Raw genomic sequence first — 19,826 nt, 5'->3', positions numbered from 1 at the left:
AAAGGAATGGAGCCCAAAAGGCAGCTTGATTACATGTTGTTTAAGTGAAGACTCTAAGCCTGCAGCTGGGAGGTCCCACGGCTCTGCTTCCTGCCTGTTGATTTATTTGACACAAGACAATAGTTAACAAAAATAAAAAAAGCACCAGGAGGGACATTTAGGGTAATGCTCACTATTGTAAATTCCCCATTTGCCTCCCCTCCTAACTGCTCAATGATCCACCTTCAATGAGAAAAAAGGATTTTCAAACCTCCTTCAGAGTTTGAAGACACTTCGTTGGGCTGGGATTGCTTCATCTAAGAATTGGACAATCTGCATCCACCCATCTCAGGGTTAAGGGAGGAAGGATTTTGCTGATAAAACAGAGAGGTATCTGTGTTGTGTTTGTTTGTGGGACTTTTCTAGGACCTCAAACATCCTAAAATATGATGTAGGTGCTTTCACAGCCAGCTCAGTACTGACACATGCTATGGGATACATCTAGCAATTCCTGGGATCCTACCTTGCTGCCTGACTACTGCTTCACATTTAAACTATGCAAGTACCAAAAGTGGTTTTTTGGAGATAATTCACATCTTCTCCTTCCCTTAATCAGAATCACCACGTGCAAAGGAGGAATACAAATGATAGAGAGCTTCCTACCTTTTAAAAATTTGCCAGCAAGGTGGGAACTACCATTTGAGAAAAAAAAAAAAAAAGCATTGCGCTAACCATCTGAAATCCTGCCACAAACACATTTACTTGCTTTGATTTAACACTAACTAGTTATTCTTTGACCCCTTCTGATTGAAGAAGAGCTGTATCCATGATTTCCACAATAGAAGCAGATGGTCTACCAAAGAGTATTAGCTTCTTCTTAGGAGAACACTTCATATTTTAATTTAGCTCCCAATTGTTCTTAATAAGGAAGAAGAAAGGCTTCCAGCTGAAACACCACATTTCTTTGAAACCTTCAAGGAAGTGACTAAAAAGGCATGTTTTAAAATGAAGCAGTTAAACTCAATGTTTGTTCAATGCAAAGAGTCAGCACTTCCTATTCAATGTCTTCCTAATTGCCCCTGAGGATCAAAGTCTTTTGAATGATTGCCTGTCCTTTCAAATCATTAATAGATGATCATTGGCCCCTCCAGTGCTACAGTAGCATGTAATTTCTTGCAGGAAAGGGAAAATGCAGTTTTAAATGGATATATTTAAATATTTTTATGCTTTTTAAAAGGAGGATAGTTTTAAAGTGTTAACCTATAGAAAAAATAGACACAAAAGTGGCATAGTTTATCTGAGGAGCTGACTGCTTAAATACTTTGGTAATTTCCTTTACCATTTACACTAATTTCAAATATAAAAGGAAGTGGAAAGATGAACCTCAGCAGCATTTGGCTGCTATTAGGCAGCTTACTGCAACAAAGAAACTTATTTCAGCCCTCAAAGCCCTGGTACAATTGGTGTTACACATGCTCAGGCCTTTCTCAGTAAAATAATATTTTGCCTTCTAGATATCCTTTCTGGCAGAGACCATATTAAAATAAATATTATGGAGGTATTTCTTCAAGATCAAAGTCAATTATAAGATGGTCCCACTATACCTCTAAATGGAGTTTTAATTTGTGTATATAATATTAGAAATAATGGTTTTCCCACTGGGGTACTCACTTCAATTAGAGAAATGAGGACAGGCAGCTCTACCAGTGGGCCTCTTATCCTGCTTTGCATTTACTAAAATTCTGGGCTAGCCTGTTGTGGACAGTATAGTTTTAAAAATGCCCTTTCATTACACACATATAAACTGTGAGACACTAATTAAAAGTGGTGTAATTTACATAGGTAAATCCACAAGCTCTCACATGCTTCCTTCCTTGTTATCTCAACTAGAGAACTTTCAGAAAACCTACCTTCCAAAAATAATACAATAATTTGCCCAAAGTCTAAAAAACACAGTTTGCTGTGCAGAAGTCACAAAACATATCCCCCTTCTTCTAAAACCCCAGCACAACAGAGGTGGGATCAGAGATTAAATCAAATATCCCAGTTTAAGCATGAAGACCTAAATATGCTGTAGAATTTGATGTGTGAGCTGATCTCTCATATGGCTGCCTGCTCATCTGTCCTTCTGAACACGAACATGATTTTATTATAGTAAGACAAGTAAATGTCTTTGAGACCACTGCTTGTGTTTTAATCCTAAAATCAGCTGAAAACTGCATTAGTGTTATTAGTCACTATGCACATTCTAAAAGCAGCAGAGCCCCAGCTGGGCTGTGCTAGTTGATATAAGAAAAATTAACAAAATGACAACCTCAGAATCCCTTGATGTCCAAAGCACAGGTTTAACTTGAGCTTTACTTAGCCTAAGTAAATCTAGTGACTTCAAGGGGATGATGGAGGTGTTTAAAGTTCAGAACAAATTTACACATTTTGTAGATCTGGGCCAGAGTGCTCATGAGCATTGTCAAAACTGAGCTCTAAAGCAGAATCCTATCAGCCTTGAGCCTGCTGGAAGAGATGCTAAGAAATTTTAACTGTGCTGGTGTTCAGGAGTATTTTGTTGTTTCAGTTGCTTTGGGCGACAAAAGCACAGGTATATTTAAAGCAGGCTAGGAATGTTTTAATTTATTTTCTAGGTTTTCTTTACATATACTAAAAAAACAAACACTCTTTGGAGAGGGGAAAAAAAAATCGCCCTTTTTTTTTTTCTTCTCCTGTACAAAAGCTTGGCAAACGGATACAAATGCACAGTCTGAGAAAGCCGATAAAGTGGGTGACACAACACAATTAACAGCACAGTAATTTTTGTTTCTGTCCAGAGACCATGAGCAAAATCCAGCACAATACTTTCAGGTGCTATAAGTCAAAATGAATGGTTCAGATCAGTGTAAAAAGCTCTCTCAATAACAAAGCACAACCTGATGATTTGTTCCCTTGGACTTAGAACTAAATCCAGCACATAGAATAAGGCAAGTGCTAGCAAGTGCAACCACAGTGTTCTAGAAAGACCCACAGCCGTCTTTACATTTAATTTTACCTAAAAAAAGCAGCTGCTAAAAAAACCTGAAGTTTGCCAAGTCAAGCACTCAAAAATGAGCAAAGAACAGAATTAAGATTGCTTTTGTGATTTTACATCAGCCCCTGTATGAATATGTACTCTGTAATAGCCTTTAATTCCCTCATCACAGGCTATTTTTTTTCACTGGCCCAATGCTGAGCAGAACAATTGCACAGAAATTACCACTCAACCCTAGCAACGCCAGCATTGTAGCATGTTCAATTGCTTTCTAGGGATGCCATATGTGCAGGCTGCTTGGTAGCAATAGGAGGGAGTTGGAAAGGGAAGGAACACCCGGCACAGACAATTTTGCTGCTGCAGTGTAAGTAGGTCTCTACTGAGCATGTGTGAACTCAGATTTTCTAGTTTTGTGGTAGCTAGCTTGGGGTGGATCAGAGGTGTGATAAAGTACACAGCACTGCTTATTCTACCTAATAAAAAGAAGAGGTGTCACAAGTCTCCTTTACTTCAGTACTTCTGCAACATGAATAGAGAACAACAGTAGATCCAATAGCAGAATTTTACTTAAATGAGTGACCATGTTACCTGGTGGATCCAGATGCCTACTCTCACATCTATTCAGGCTACAGAATCACAGAATCATTAAAGTTAGAAAACACCTCTAAGATCATCAAGTCTAACCACTAACCCAGCACTGACACATTCACCATTAAACCACGTCTCCATCTGCCACATCCATGAGCCTTTTGAACACTTCCAAGCACAGTGATTTCACCATGGGCAGCCAATGTTCCACTGCTTGACAACCCTTCCAATGAAGAAACCGTTCCTAATATCCCATCTAAACCTCCCCTGATGCAACTTAGAGACATTTCCCCTGGTCCTGTCACTGGCTGCCTGGGAGAAGAGGTCAGCCCTCACCTGGCTACAATCTTCTTTCACTGAGTTGTAAAGAGATATAAGGCCCACCTGAGCCTCATTTTCTTCAGGCTAAATACCCCCAGCTCCCTCAGCTGCTTCTCATCAGACTTGTGCTCCAGCCTTTCCCCACCTCTGTTGCCCATGTTTGGACATGCTCCATCCAGCACCTCAATGCCTTTGTCGTAGCGAGATGCCCAAACGTTCCCTTATGACAACTTAGGCCATGACAATTCTGGTTTATCATTAAATACAAATGTAACAAAGCGCTTGCTCAGGGACACAGCACAACTGCTTTGCTCCTGCATCCCCAAAGACTAAGTTCATAGCAGTGAATTAAACATTACTAAGCAGGGTAACTTGATAGTCTGTAACATTTATTTGTTAGAAAGAACTCTACCCATAGCACTGGTTCTGGTCAACCAACACCTTCCAAATTCCTGTGCACTGTTTAGCTAGCAAAGACCAGAGATCACTCTTAATAGATAGTTTGGGTCTGAATACCCGTAAGAGTTTAACAATAAAGAAATGTACTCCTTCTGGACCAGCTGGGCACCTAGAATGGTTCAAGTACATGTTCCACAACCTGGAGTAGCCCATGATACAGTCTTACTGGGGAAGGTATACTAAAATAAAAAAATTCTTACTAACCATCAAGATTAATGCTGTTTGGAATATAATTTTTGCTTAGATTGAAGGATTTTTTCTTTTAACCAAAAGCCTCAGGAAACTCTTTTGATGCTTGACTTCATTGCAATTTCTGCCATAATTGAAGGGGATTCTCTCCATTGATACTCCAATTAGATTTTCTTTTGAAATACTTAGGGTAAGCATAGCCATCATTTCTGCCAACTGCCTGGTTCTGCTTTGCTTTTTAAAGAGTCTCTTTGCATAATGAAGGGATGCTGCAGTTGTACTGGGTGAGATGTGGCAAGGTGAGATGCTGCTGCTGTTTCACATGCTACCATATTTGAAAACAGCCAACACATCCTATTCTCATCATCTGCCCAGGCAAGAGCTTCTGAGTGCAATAGGGACATGCTCGGAAGTTAAAATATGATAAAATCAAATGGAGAGGAAGATAGGAAAAGCTGGAGATGATGGGAGAGTTTATAGGCTAGCACTGAAACACGAAGATTCAACAACCCCTATCTATAGAGCACCAGAGCCTCAAAGGGAAGTACGTAAGTGGTCCATTTGGAGCTTTTAAGTTTCAGCATAAACAGTGACTTGAAATCTTAACAAAGAGGAAAAGAGTGGACTGGACTTCTGTTCATTATTTTACAGGTCATCAGCATGTTACCTGAGCAGTGTACTTAACAACACCTCACCCTATAAAGATGTCTATCTACTACACAGCTTGACTTTAACTACAGGTAAAAACATCAGAGAATACATTGCTGCACACATTCAATAGAAACGTATAACCTGGCTGCAAAGCAGGGTTTGAAGCCATCTTTTAAATTATGCTAGAAAACAATGGGAGATAAACACTAAACTATAACCAAGGAGCATTTTTCACTGCCAGTGACATCCCTAATTGAGATTGCTCTATGAATAGTTACCCACAAAAACGTTTGGTATTTAAAAACATTGAAAAAAAGCCCATTACAGGAAACAATTCTTTCTGTCTCCACTTAACTGCAATTAAATTACATTATTTCACACTAATTAGTATGAAATAAAAACGGACTCAAGAAGAACTCCTTCCACAAGACATATAAAGATCCATAAAACTGATTTTTTCAGCATCTGTGTGCAAAGGTCAATCTAAGCCGTGAAATAAAGATTATAGCAGCACATCTGTGCCACTGTCATAAAGACAAGGCCAGCACTTCTGGAGTCAGCCTGCTGTTATTTTCTTTTCTGGGTCTTAGAGCAACTATAAAACCTCACTAAAAGCAACTGATAAAAGCTTATGGGTTGAGAGCCCGTATCTGACCATTTAATAAAACCAGATGGAATTACATTAATCTCCCCTTGTATTAAAGATCCTTAATTTTACGGAAGGATCAGACATCTAAAGGGCCAACTAATGTGTGGTTTCATGGCACACTGATGCAGACTCCCAGATCAGATGGAGCCTGCTGGATGCATAGCCACAACCTCTTTTTGACTGGTTAAATAATCAGTTATATTGGTGGTCTATTTCTGAATGGAAGTCATTCTTCCAGTGACCCCACAATGATGAAAGAGGATCAGACTTTGACAAAAGGACCTCTTCAATCAGTGTCAAAATGAAACAATAAGCTGAAATAAAAAAAGTAATATATAAAAGCCAGAACAATAGGGAAACAGAGAGTAATCTATATAAATCTAAAGCCATGGAGAGAGGCAAAAAGAAGCTGAGGACATCAAGAAAAAAACACATGTCTTGAAAAAAACCCACAGAACAACTGAACCTTTTTTTAAGTGTACTGAAACCTAGCAAAATGAGCAGCAATATTGATGGAGATAGGGAAATTGCTAATAATGTTGTAGTAAAGATTGAAGTGTTCAGTAAGAATTTTTGTTCTAGCTTTTGGAAATAACTACAATAATGCAATCATTTCACAGGAAATAAGTTTCTTCCGGTCCATTAGTAACCAGGAATTATACTGAAGTACATCTATTTAAGGACAAACATTTTTAAATCTGCAGGCTCATTTAACTTGTACCCAGTAAAGAAGAAGGAAGAATCTGACTCATTGATTAATACTGAACCAGCTACCAAAAAATTAGAACAAGATTAATGCTCTACAAATATTTAAGAAGGGAAGAGGACAGCATGCACATCACTTGGTTTGGGCAGTCTGATATCTATTACAGACAAAATAACAGAAAACATAGAATTGAACTGATAGAGAGTAAAGAAAGTGGATGTATGGTATCTCAGGCCAACCATATTGCTTTTCTGAAAAACAGATCTTATGATACAGTTACTCATTCTTTGACAAGATTACAGTTTAGTAAGATATTTGGTTTAATTTGATGTGATTAAACAAACAAGCATTTTTGAAGGGTATAAAGACATGTATATGTGTATTTAAAAACTAACTGAAAGACATTGAAATTATCATTGTTGGTGAATAATCATCACATGTTACAATTTCTTGTGAAGTTGAACAACTGATAGTTGATCTGAAATTATTCAACTTTTGCATCAGTGTTATGTAAGTAAATATAAAATCATGGATCACTAAACATGTAGCTGACTCAAATACTTCAAGTGAGAAATACAACAATGAGAGCCGAACAGAACAACAGAAGAGCAGAACAGTAACTAAATCTGAATGATTCAAAAAAAAGTGTCAGTGGTCAGCCTATATACTTTGGATAATGGACCACAAACTGTGTCCATGAGATGGTACACTGGCAACTGGAAAGCAGAGAGAGCAATTAACTTAGGAAGTAAGCACAAGAAGATGCTGTGCAACAATATCCTAAGGTAACTTCTATAGCCCAGAAAGACCTAATGGAATGCTTACACATATAAGCTGGTAAAAAGCCAGCTGAAGGACGTATGTGACTTACCTATGTAAAACGGAAAGAGTAAGTAGCTGGAGTTTGCTGGGCTTCAATGTGCAAAGAGGTCAGCCTGCACAATGTGACAGTTAATGGACTTTAACATATTGAAAATTGAGAAAACAGTTTTAAATGAAAATTATGGGAATCCTTAAGTGTCTTCCTGCCTCCAGTAAACACTGAATTAGTTGAGAAAAGATGTAAACTTGCCCAGTATATTTATCACTGCAGAGTCTGAAGAAGTACTAACCACTTTGCAAAGCAGGAATTTTGCCACGAAGTTCAGAACATATTATCATCATATGGAATGCCTACATTTTAGTACTTCCCAGTTTCCACAGACTGGGCAAGTCTGGCAAAATAATCAGGTCTGCAATATCTTCTGCTCTACTTTTCCAGTAGTATTTTCTTGCAGAAGTGTCTCTCCTTTGAGTCCAGAAAGGGAAAGTAAGCCCATGAAGGGTCTAGAAAGTAAGTCTTATGAAGAGCGGCTGAGGGAACTGGGGTGTTTATCCTGGAGAAAAGGAGACTCAAAGTGGGCCTTATTGCTCTTTACAGCCACCTGAAAGGAGACTGTAGGCTGGTGGGGGTCAGCTTCTTTACCCATGCAACAAGTGACAGGACAAGAGGACAGTCTCAAGCTGTGCCAGAGGAAGTGCAGGCTAGACAACAAAAGAATTTCTTCCTCGAAAGGGTTGTTAAGCATTGCAGTGGACTGCCCAGGGAGGTGGTGGAGTCACCATGCCTGGAGGTGCTGAAGAAACAACTTGACATGGCAATTTTTGCTGTAGTTTACTTGACATTGTCATGTTCCATTGAAGGTTGGACACAATGATCTTAGAGGTATTTTCCAGCCTAAGTGATTCTGTTATTCTTTCAAAAGCATAGCCATCATTTCTCTATTCAAAACACTTTTAAGTTCAGGTTACAAATCTTATTTAGATTGAAACAGTGAATGTTCTTTAATGGAGTTTCTATGGCAAGGTTTTTAACACCCATCTGAATGAACTGATCTTCACAAGAATAAATTTAAAGTGGCATCTTGTACCTTTATTATCTTTATTTTCAGGCACAATAGTGGACAAATCACTTGTACTTCCTTCACTCTAAATTATAAAGCTAAGAGCAGCTGCTATCCAAACATACACTGGAAAATTCAAAGAAAAAAAAAATGCACACAATCACCTAATACAAAGAGCTCTTGATGACTTTGCAGGTGATAGAAAATAAAAGATCCACATTACAATTCATACCACCACGTACTTAGAGCTGCAGCAAAAGACAACAAAACAGGCACAAATGTAAGACTGAATGTAACCCACTGTAGTTTTAATTTACACAGAATCCTAGAGTGCTTTGGGTTGGAAGGGACCTTAAAAAAAGAAAATCATCTAGTTCCAACCACCCTGCCATGGGCAGGGACACCTTCCACTAGACCAGGTTGCTCAAAGCCCCATCCAACTTGGCCTTGACCTCTTCCAGGGATGGGGCAGCCATATCTCCAGCAACCTGTGCCAGTGCCTCACCACTCTCACAGTGAAAAATTTCTTTCCAGTGTCTATCTAAACCTACTCTCTTTCAGTTTAAGGCCACAGATTTCATTTTGTGTCTTTCTCTTTTCTCTGATAATTAATCTCCATGTGTGCATGCATGTTGAGAGGGAGGTGGGGCAATGCTAGTAAAGAGGTGGGGCTGAAGCATTTGAGTCACTATTTCATTGTGGATCTGGCCAGGGAAAGTTTATTTTGCCAGATTACCTGAGGCAGCATTCCTGAGCTCACTGCTACTCACCAGCCTCTTATAAATCTCACCCACAGCAGCTGCCCTCGCTGGTTCTCTAACATAGTGAAGTGTGACTGAGGTGAACACAGGGTCCTGTGACCTTCCCATCTCTCTGCTACAGAACAAAAAATGCAAAAAGGTTTCTGCAACTCCATGCATTTTTGAGTAGTCAGACAGAAGCTCAAGTTGATGGAATCTCTCCATGGAGCTGAGACTATTTTCATGCCTTAGCCTTTCTGAGAAAATTTACAGGGGCAAAATTTGGGGTGCAACAACAAAACAGATCATCCAAAACTGGATTGAAGGGTTAACATCTGTCATGACTTATATTTTATCTTCAGTCAGATCAATCTCCAGAGCCAGGAATTTATAAAAATATATGCAGATTTTTCCAGCTCCTGTTGCAGACACTGGGCCCAATGCCTCTGACTGCATTTGAACCAGTGCTGAAGGAAATGGAGATGCTGCAGTTTAAGAGGAGCATGTGCACGAGAAGAGTAAGGCCCATATTTCCTAAATGTCAGTGGTATGAAAGGAAGAGCTAGATGTCCTCTATTCTGTCCTGCTTAGCGAGGGAATGGCACTAACCCTCTTGCCCCATCAATGTTTGTCTGCGTTTGGTACAATAAAATCCAGCTTCAGTAGAAAAAAACAAAACCCCACATATTCAAGTTATACTACACAGGAAAAAAATAGTAGTGCTGGCTCATGATGATGGTCCCCTCTCAACCACTGTCCTGGAATGTAGTTTCACAAACATTTATAATACATAAAATAGATCACTGGTAATACTAAAGCACCTTTTAGACTGGATCTGATAATTTATTGATTAAGGGTAAAATTAAGTAAATGAGTTCGCATTTACTGAGTGAACAGACCACAATGATTTTGTGAAGATGTGAAGGAACCAAGAAAGAAACTCAAAGCTCTGTCTGAGGTAACAGATTGACTTCATAACATAAAGGCTTTGCTAGAAGCCTTTTATTGTTTAGCTCCCATTTCTGCCTTTTAACAAAGACAAGATGGAAATAGAAAACATCAGATTTTGATTTACAATCCTTGTAAATCAAAAGAAAAATGTCAACAGTAGCGAAATAGAACTTAATCTGAAATCAGAAAATAAATATTAAAGCAGAAAGTGAAAGTAGCCTGTTGGCAGGGTAATAAATTGCTTTATAATTATTTATAACCTTAATATGAAGGTATAAATGTAGGATTAATAGATGTGGACCAAGTTTAATAATTAAGCATTAGCAACTTTTCCTATTGATCTCTTACTATGTAAACACCATGGTAATTGGTACACTATACATCCATTGCTAACTAATTAGATTTCTAAGAGCTTTGGAGAGTTGCTTTAAATTGGGTTTGCTCCATAGCATCAAAGAATCATGGACAAACTGAGCTAAAGTTATCTTTCAGGGTGATTCTAAGACAATAAAAAGAAAGATGCTTTTTAAAACACATCATAGTCCTAGCACACTTTTACTGTCAAAGCATTTTGCCTGCAGCAAGCAACACTGTTCTTCAAGTGAAGCTGCATCTGTACAGACTTCAAATGAACACAGAGCTGAAAAGTAGAGAGCTCTGACTCCAATAAAAAGGAATGGCTGTTTTGGCTTCATAATATATTTTCCAGCGCTAGCTGTAATCTAAATCAAATGCCCATCTTTCTTGCTGTTCATGCAATGCAACCGCAGCACATGCTTAAGTATAGGAAAATTGCAAGTGCCTAACACCATCAAATTGTACTTCCATCTAGTTTGGAATCTACATCAGGCAGAGGATAATAACTTCTGTTTAAACAGGCAGAAACTATTCTCCGTCACTAATTAATTCAGAAACTGTTCCACAGACCTAGCCAAACAGCTGCTGGGCATGGCGATCTGGACAATCAAACAGGTATTTTCTGTTTCTAAACTTCCTCCCAAGCAGTACAGCAATGTAGAGATTCTTTACAATGCTCTGCTAGCAGGTCTGCATCTATAAGGTACAGGAACTGCTGGCAAAGTATTAGCATAGCAACACACCTCGTGGGATTCTCTCTGCCATTAGAATATTGCTAGAAAACAGCCCTCCAAGGCAGAACTCAATCTATACAGATCCCACCAAATCCCAGCAAAAGCCAGGAAAATTTTTCTTGTCTAGATGTCCATTGAATGGACATTCCTAAAATGGGGAATTCAATTTTAAAGTCGTGTCTCTTCAGGAACTCCTGGAATAGCAAATTTGCAGGGCGGTTCTGAGCTGCTCAAGGAGAGGCCTTTGATTTCAGTGGTTCCATCACTTTAATGCTGCAGCCCTGACGTGCCCCTGCTTTTCTCCTTGGTGTTCTCACTGCATGAGACAAGCTTCTGCGGAGTTCATGGGATCTGCATAAGCTGTGTGTGTGCAAACCAGTGATGGGCACTGTCATGACTGCCTTAGTGTGGTGTCTGACTCTTTGAAAAGGGGCAACAAGTCAATCAAAAGCTGTTCAATTCAAATGAAAACCAGCTTCTGGTGTTTAATACACTCTGTTATATTTTGTTTGTCATTATCTCTCCAGACCAGTGACTCAGCCCTGTAAAACCTTCACCTTGATCACAGTGTTGACACATGATGGCAGCCATTCAGCTGCCATGGACACCTATTTATGTCTCCTCTCCTCGTTTTGAAACAGCCAAGCAAGATAAATGAACCTCAGACTGCTAAACGACATAAAGACTTACATGAAATAATAGAAACTGTGCCTTTTAGCCCCAAAAAAATAATCAAGCAAGTTCTCCAGGTAAATTTAAAAAAGGAACTGGCTTTAGCAAAAAATTTCAGAAATGATCAGTGCCTTGTTGTTTCCATGCAGCTCTGCCTGCCTCAGATGGGCACCCACCACAGCTGTGCCTGAGCTTCTGTCACTCAGGAAGTACTGCCTGTAGCAGAGTCTCTTTGGTATGTCTTTAGCTCCACATGTCTACAGACAGGTAAGGCCTGCAGTGGGCAGTTTTTAATATTTAAACAGAAAACTGTGACATGCCTAATGCTGTGAGGAACATCCTGAAGGCCTAGATACCACTCTGAAGTACTTCCATTATCTAACCAGTGTACAACAAAACAGATTAAATGCCAAGCTGCTGCAATGGGACCCAACCTAAAGTCCATTCACTTAAATGGGAACCTTTTCAATGACCTCAGTTTGCCCTGGAGGATAAAAATGGTCATTAAAAGATAACTTCCATTTTAACTAACAAGAGCAGGTGGAAAGCAGTCAAGTTCCCAATACTCATAGACTGTTATACAGATTAGACCTTTTACTCATGACTAAGTTATACCTTACCACTCAGACTGTCCCATGGCATTGAAAAGAGTAAAGTTCTGCTTATATGACAAAAGGTACCTGTAAGAAAATGGGGTGGGGGGGGGAGGCCAAAATTGGAGGAAAAACAAATAATTTGTTTGCAAACAGACCAGGCTACTTGGGATAATAAACAAGTTCCTGTTAAGAATTACATACTTCGTATCAAAATGCAAAATGTCTCAGTTTAACTTAGTGAAAGTACATTTTGACTCTCATTCATTTCTTTTGGGTTAGGTGATACAATTCTCATCTGCAACTTGACAGGATGTAAAAAATAATTACAAATGAAAAGGTTATTCATAATTTTTAAATGAGTTAATTAGTAAACCCCGCCAGAATCACTCATTACAGTAATTAATAATTGATTATACTTGAAATTAAACACAATTTTTCATCAAAATCTAATTAAATATCTGCCTTTTTTCTCGTTGCTCAGAACACTGGGTCTGGCAGAGACAATCTTTGCTAAACATGTTTATGCTGAACTGAACCATTGAATTTGATTTTTAATAATTGGTAATTCCTTTAGAAATTAGTAATTATGACCCTTAATTACAGTGGTTCAACCTACTCAGCATTTCTGGCACCTTGCCAGCCATCCATGGTGTCTGGCAAATGCCATCGAGTTCACCTGAATGGAGAGGATAAAAAGGATGGGAGGGCACTCAATGGACCTTCCTTTTAACAACATTAACTGTAGTTTTAAGCAGGAGTGTGATCTTTTGTGAACTCTGAGATAGGTTCTGAGTTGTAGAGCAGCAAACTAAACTCCCTCTATCAACCAGCACACACCTCCTCCTCCACCAGAATGAACTGGCACTGCTATGCTGAGCTGAAATGATTCTCCTTTGACACACTGAGATTATGTCCAAAGGAACCATATTCAGGACATACATAAGGAGAATACCAGACAAATGAGAAAGGCGACTCCAAATGTACATAGCAAATGATGAAAACTGACTGCGTATTTCATCAAACTTCTGCTGATTTAATGTTGGTTAATTAATCATTCCTGTTTCTCTTACAGGAGACATAAAAGTGACCAGAGTATGATGCAAGGCAGAAGTGGAAAAGTATCAGTCATTAAAGAAGTGTATATAAAAGGAACACAGTAAAAGCAATCCTTTGTGGTGGTGCTAATCATATTTATGTAAAATGAAAGCAAAATCTTTCGATCCAGACTAAGATTTGTAATTCTAACCACAATCTTTTATAGATCATTAGCGTACAGGAAGTCACAGCAAAATCAAAAAGACTCATTTGTGCCATGAGAAAAGGGCTTTTTTATCCATGATCACTTCTAAAAGTGTCTGACAACTGGAGTTTGCACCACAGACAGTTTAACATAGAAGTCTAGGAAAGGACTTTTTAAAGACATTTATAACAGACATATGAAACAGAACTGAAGAAAACGTAATGGCAACATTCCAGCTTTCCAGGCTTAAAAATACAATTTTCACTTCTAGCAGTTCAATTACTTTTGCAACATACAATAAGAATGCTTTTTTGCAATGAACACTGACAAGCCGCATAAAACAAAGAAATTCAGATCATGCACAGTTAAAGAAAAATCCAATGCTTTTCCACCCAAGATGCAAATTTCACCAGCACCACCTACTCTAAAAAGGCCCTGATGAACCACAATCTCAACCCAGTCCTTCTCCATCCTCCTGGTCACTCTGTGAACTCCAATATAATTAGCTAAATGTCACTGAAATAGGTGTGTCACCAAATGACAGAATTAAACCACATTTTTGTGCCCCAGGATCTTGGTTCTGACCCTGTCCCATCAAAGTCAACACTGAGGGACCTGGATGTGACTGGGACTAGGACATGGACTTCACCATGTGTTTTAATGGGATACTTAGAGAAAACCTGGTGGCTTTGCCTCACTCCAGGTACACTAATCTAAACAGAATCTAAACAGAATCTAAACAGTCCATGATATTGAAGAGAGTACAACTCCCTCATATGACTAATGTTTTACTAAGCCCTTCTGGCTTTATGACAGGTGTTAAGCTCCCTACCACAACACTGCAACACAAACAAGTCAACAGATGCCTTATTTACCCATCACTTTGTACCACAGTCTTGACCCTCTGTTTCCCAAACATTAGCAGTACGGGAGGGTTTGTAGAGAAATGAAATAAAAGAAAGAAAAACAAACAAAGCAAAAAGCTTACCTACGAAATAGGCCAGCAGGATCACCAGCGTGACTGAGATGACAATGGCACTCAGAGCAGCACATTTCCAGTTACAGTACTTATAGGGTTTCTTCAGGTTAAAGGCAGGCCTAGAAAAGGTACTTCTGGGAAGGGGCCTAGGGGGAGGCGAGTACACAGTGCTGGACGTCAGGGGATATCCCGGCGACGTTGTACAAAAAAGGGGAGAAGTGCCTCCAGGTTTGAACAGGAAGTGCCTGAGGGAAGAAAGACCAATAGCAAGTGACTCCTCACACAAATCGATGCTGAGGGAGGCGTGGGGTGGGAGAATGACGACTGCTGCCAGGACGAGGAAAGCAGCTCCATACAATGCTGGCTACGGACATGGATGGCATGCACAAAAGAGAAGAATAAAAATCAAAGGCAAGTCACACAGAATAAAAGAAAACAAAACCAAACAAAAAAGTCACAGTGCCAACAATGCCACAGAGAACTCTTCAAGGGCAGGAGTCCCCTCTGTGGAAGAGCTGGCGTTAGAGTGAGATGAAAACCCCAAGCACAGCTACGACAGACTGGTGGCACGGGCAGAACTGGGAGCCTGCTCGCACTCCCACAGAAATGCCCTACGGAGGCTGAAGAGGAGCAGAGGTCAGATTAAAGAAGGGAGGGCGGTTATCAATTTATTGATCACTGCATGAGAGCGTTTTTTGTGTGGCATTAGTGAATGGAGATGGGGAAAAAGAACTTAAGCCATTCCATAGCACCCAAATTGTCACAGAGGGGAATATTCACACTGTCCCCATCCAGCAAATTTAAGTGTCAGACAACGGCGTGGCTAAAAGCATCAAAGTCCTGTGTGTTGCCAGTGAGGAGAGGCACCTGCTTCCACAAAGCAGTCCAATGCACCTTGGATTGAAGGCTACTTTTAAAAAAGTGTGAATTACTGTCAAAGGCAACAGCATTTCCTGTCCAGTGACACATTGGGAGGCACCATATTTTGCCCATTATGACAAACGCAGCCTGAGAGCCAGCCCATGAGCACTCCGGGTGACACTCATGGAAGTCAGCATGAAAAGAACACACTGAAGCCCATGAGTTTCTGAAATGCAATGTCCCAATGGAACTTCTGTCCATGGGAATACTAAATGAAAAACCTGATTTTGGTGGGACATCATGCTGCAAAAGGCATTCAAATTCTGGGAATGAAACCTGGGAAATGGAGTGGACTAATCTACCACCATGCTTCTGTAAAACAAAAATGCAGCTTGTGAGGACTGAGAAACAGTCCCAATGCCCTTTGCACATTCTGCCATGGCTTATGGGGCCAGATTTGCAGCCAGAGTAAATGCGATTAGCATGGATCCATGGGAGTCAGTCAGTGGCTAATATCAGATGAAGAGGTGACTATTTTCCCCATGAAGTTACTTGTGCAGTCACAGGGGGAAACATCACATGCGGAAACATGTGAAAACATCACAGTGCAGAAAAGCCACCAATTCATGCAGGAAAATGTAACATATAATTATCCAAAATAGGTGTTTTTAATGATACAGCCATGGTTCTATTGGTACTCGAAGCATGACTGCTAAGCATTAGAGAAAGATTCTTAATTTCTACTAATGCTCTACATAAAAAAAAAAAAAAAAAAGATTTTTACAGTAAGTCAGATACTATCCCATTTTTGAAATATATTTATTTAGACAGAGATGTATCTGTTCTGAGCAAAGAGGCACCTGCAGTGTTCAAGTACACCAATAAGCTCTTGAGTGAATGATGGCTACCAAATTATGAGCTGCCAGCACAAGATTCAACAGTTTTGGCACCAAATATCGAGTTAAAAGTCCACTATATTTTAAAAGTTACAAGACCAAAATTTGTGTAAAGATGCCAGAATGAGTGGTTAAAGTCACACTCCAAGGCTTGGCTTGCATACACCACTAACAGACACTTGTCAAATAATGTATATGGAAGACATCAGTTTAACAGTGAAGTATCAGGCTGTCAGCACAATAAAGGTTTCAGATTTTTATGAAAATTAAATTAATTTTGGTTAATATGGGAGTTAAAATTGCTGTAGGTACTTCTTACAAATCAAATGACTTTCAAAACAATAAGGGGATAAAAAGCAAATGGCATGCAGTGGCTCACTACCATATTAATGAGTTTTCCATTAATATGTACAGGACACAATGCTCCAAGCCCCAGAAATTCATTTTTTAAAGCCGTGTTGGAAGAGGTCAGCAATGGTGTTGCCCTTAAACATCACTGGTGTGACCAAATGCTTTCATGCAAAGATCATAATGACTGTACAGTAAACAGGAAGACCACGTAAGTGTCACATACCCATCATTGTAAGCACCGTCATGTCGGGAGGAGGTGAGAATGTCCATCTCAATGAGGTTGTCCTGCAATGTCTCTAGGAATGTCTGCTTTGCTATGTTTCTACATACATATGGAAACATGAATGAAGCCAGTGAGTCATGCATATATGAAGTGTGATCTTATAAACCACAATGGTTATAGTGCAGTTGTGCATGGAATTAGAATGATGGACCATATATCTATATGTATAAAATGCTACACATATACATATATAGCTTTTAAAAATGTTCACTTCTTTATATAAACACTATATATATGCATATACACACATACAGGCACACACGCCCATGTGCATGTATCAAAAAAGTGGATGTCTTTGTTCCTTACACATTATTTATTGTCAGTGACACACAAAACCGTCCAAACTCCTGGAACCAAAGGATTAGATTTCAATCCAGCCCAGCTGTAATCTGGTTATACTCCTGCACCTGTATTACTGTAACTCTGCAAAGGCACAGCACAGTATCTATATCCCACTGTGGCCAGTTCCTTGGTAGCACTCTTGCATCTAACTTTCTTATGGATTTCCAGCAAAAATCTGCCACTCCTTTGCTTTAGTTTCAGTTTTGGATTTAAGAACTTTTTAGTTTCCAATTTGATTAATTTATTTTCCTTTGTGGAATAATAACTCACTATATAGAGTAAAATGTAAATTTTCAAAATGTAAATTTTGCTCAGTATGAGTATTCCAAACGGGTCTCTTGGTGATAAGCAGATATAAGCTAGAAACAGGTTAAGCTGTAACCCAAATTCCAACACCAGAGTGTTGGCTATAATCCGGATAATACAGGCAATAAGCAAGATACTTAGGGCCTGCACATGCAAATGCTTGGGACTGACACTGCACACAGCAGGGATATTGCAGTATTTGTCCTCCAGGCATGTTCTTTTATGAGTCACATTTTGACCTACAAATGCTAAACTGTTTTGTACTTTTTGAGGAGAATAGCAGGAACATAAAGAATTAACTCAGAGGCACAGCTGGGAACAAACTGTGTCTTTCTCACCTTTGGGCTTGTTTCTCAAGACCTGGCAAAACAGCATTCTTCCCATGTTTTTTAATCAAAATACAGTCCTGATTTTGCCAATGTCTGTTTTCAGCATCAAAACTGATTCTAAGCCTGAATGTGAATAAATCCCCTGGCAAAAACTAGTAAAAAAAAATAACAGCATTGTGACATTTTATCACTTATGCAGGATTAAGAGCCTAAAGCATGTAAGTGATGTGAACTCAAGAATTCCTGTCAAAGAAAATGGATTCAGGTAACATGCTAAACAAGAGAAACCAGCCCTGTCACATTATACAAACCTTGATACGGTTTCTTCTAAAACGTTCTCAAACCTAATTTTCATTTCTACTTCTTCCTCTTCCTGCTGCTAATGCCAGCACTTGTTTAGCTCAACTCCCTGCTTTTGGAGGCCTTTGGGCTGCTTTGACAGAACAGATCTACTCCTTGATGTGAATGAAAGTAAAGTAACTCCTATTCACAGCTGTGGAGTAAAGTGGATCAACATGCATGAGCTGTGTGCCATAGCACTTGAGACATCAATCCATCCCCAAGTGTTTGTGGCTTCCTCACATTCCCTGGGAATGCAGGAAAGACTGAATGTTGAGTTCAACGCAAAAAGAAGCAGCGTATGTGCATGCACTGAGCATTTAATGGGTAAGAGGCAAGGCACCTAGCAACACACCAATCAATAAAAGTTCATCGTTAGTTAAAATCCATGTCAAACCGGTTCCATGAATTTCAGTTGTGGATTGTCGACAGAAGAGAAGAGGGGAGGGTTACACAACCCCATAATGTATGCATTTGTAACAGACAGATCGCTGGGTCACCTGAGGGACTGATGTGTGACCGTCTTCCTCACGGAAGGCTCACGGAGTCTGCTCCCTTGGAGATTACCTGTAAATCGCTGGCTAGTTTCGAAACACTCTCCTTTCTCATTAGCAGTAGTGGTGGGAGAAATCTGACCTTACATGATTACCACATGAAATTTCCTGGGAATGGAAGTCTCCTGAAAACTGTTGGTTTGTCAACTAAATATCCATCTAGTTGGCATTTGTTTGCTTCCACAAGGTCTCATGTAAAGGAACAGAAAGGAGGCCACAGAAGGAAGAAGAACGAGGAATAAATATGGGGGGAACTTACCTGTCAGGAGTGACTGCTGAGCAAAGATCTTCTCATCACAACCTTGATAATACATGGCTTTTAAAGCAACAAAAAAGGGAGCAGACAGGAAAAGAAAAAGGAGAAAGGAGAAACAGAGAAAAGGGAGTAAAGGGAAACTAATGAAAAGGAGGGAGAGAAGAGGAGGGGCTCTTCCTCTTGCAACATACAAAATTCTGAGATATGCTTATCCTGTCAGTTGTGTATTTGTGCTGCACATCTCTGCTTGCCCTTGCATTAAGATTTAGAAATTTCCAGGAAATGACAAACCAGTGTGAATCCCCAGTTCTGAAAACTGCCTGGAGTCCATGGGAGTCAAAATCAAGCCACTCCAAACTCTGGTTAAATTCTGTAACTGCAGACACATTCCACAGCCTGTGACAATCCTAGTTTAAAAGATGCAGCTTTTTTCTTCTTGTGTTCTCTCTCTGTTGACTAATATGGGATTAAAAAATCCCCAACAGAAATACAATTCCATTTTTGACATGAGATTACCATAATCTCCTAACTTCAAAAGCCTTTATTCTTGGATTAATATCTCTTGGCCAGGATTTATATTTCTACATATTGGACAT

General features: G+C 39.5%; 1 protein-coding gene across 1 annotated transcript in view; it reads right to left on the bottom strand.

Annotated features, from left to right (window-relative positions):
• TENM4 (teneurin transmembrane protein 4) overlaps positions 1-19,826 on the bottom strand; it is a 589,520-nt gene that overhangs the window by 183,594 nt on the left and 386,100 nt on the right. Inside the window, exon 8 of the mRNA XM_041483687.1 lies at positions 14,723-14,958. Within this exon, the coding sequence (XP_041339621.1) occupies positions 14,723-14,958 (236 nt within the window). The remainder of the gene's footprint in view (positions 1-14,722; positions 14,959-19,826) is intronic.

This window comes from Pyrgilauda ruficollis, unplaced genomic scaffold, assembly GCF_017590135.1.
Source record: "Pyrgilauda ruficollis isolate IOZ18807 unplaced genomic scaffold, ASM1759013v1 scaffold60, whole genome shotgun sequence".
NCBI lineage: Eukaryota > Metazoa > Chordata > Aves > Passeriformes > Passeridae > Pyrgilauda > Pyrgilauda ruficollis.
The sequence above is the reverse complement of the archived record's forward strand: the minus strand, read 5'-3'. Positions and strand labels throughout refer to the sequence as shown.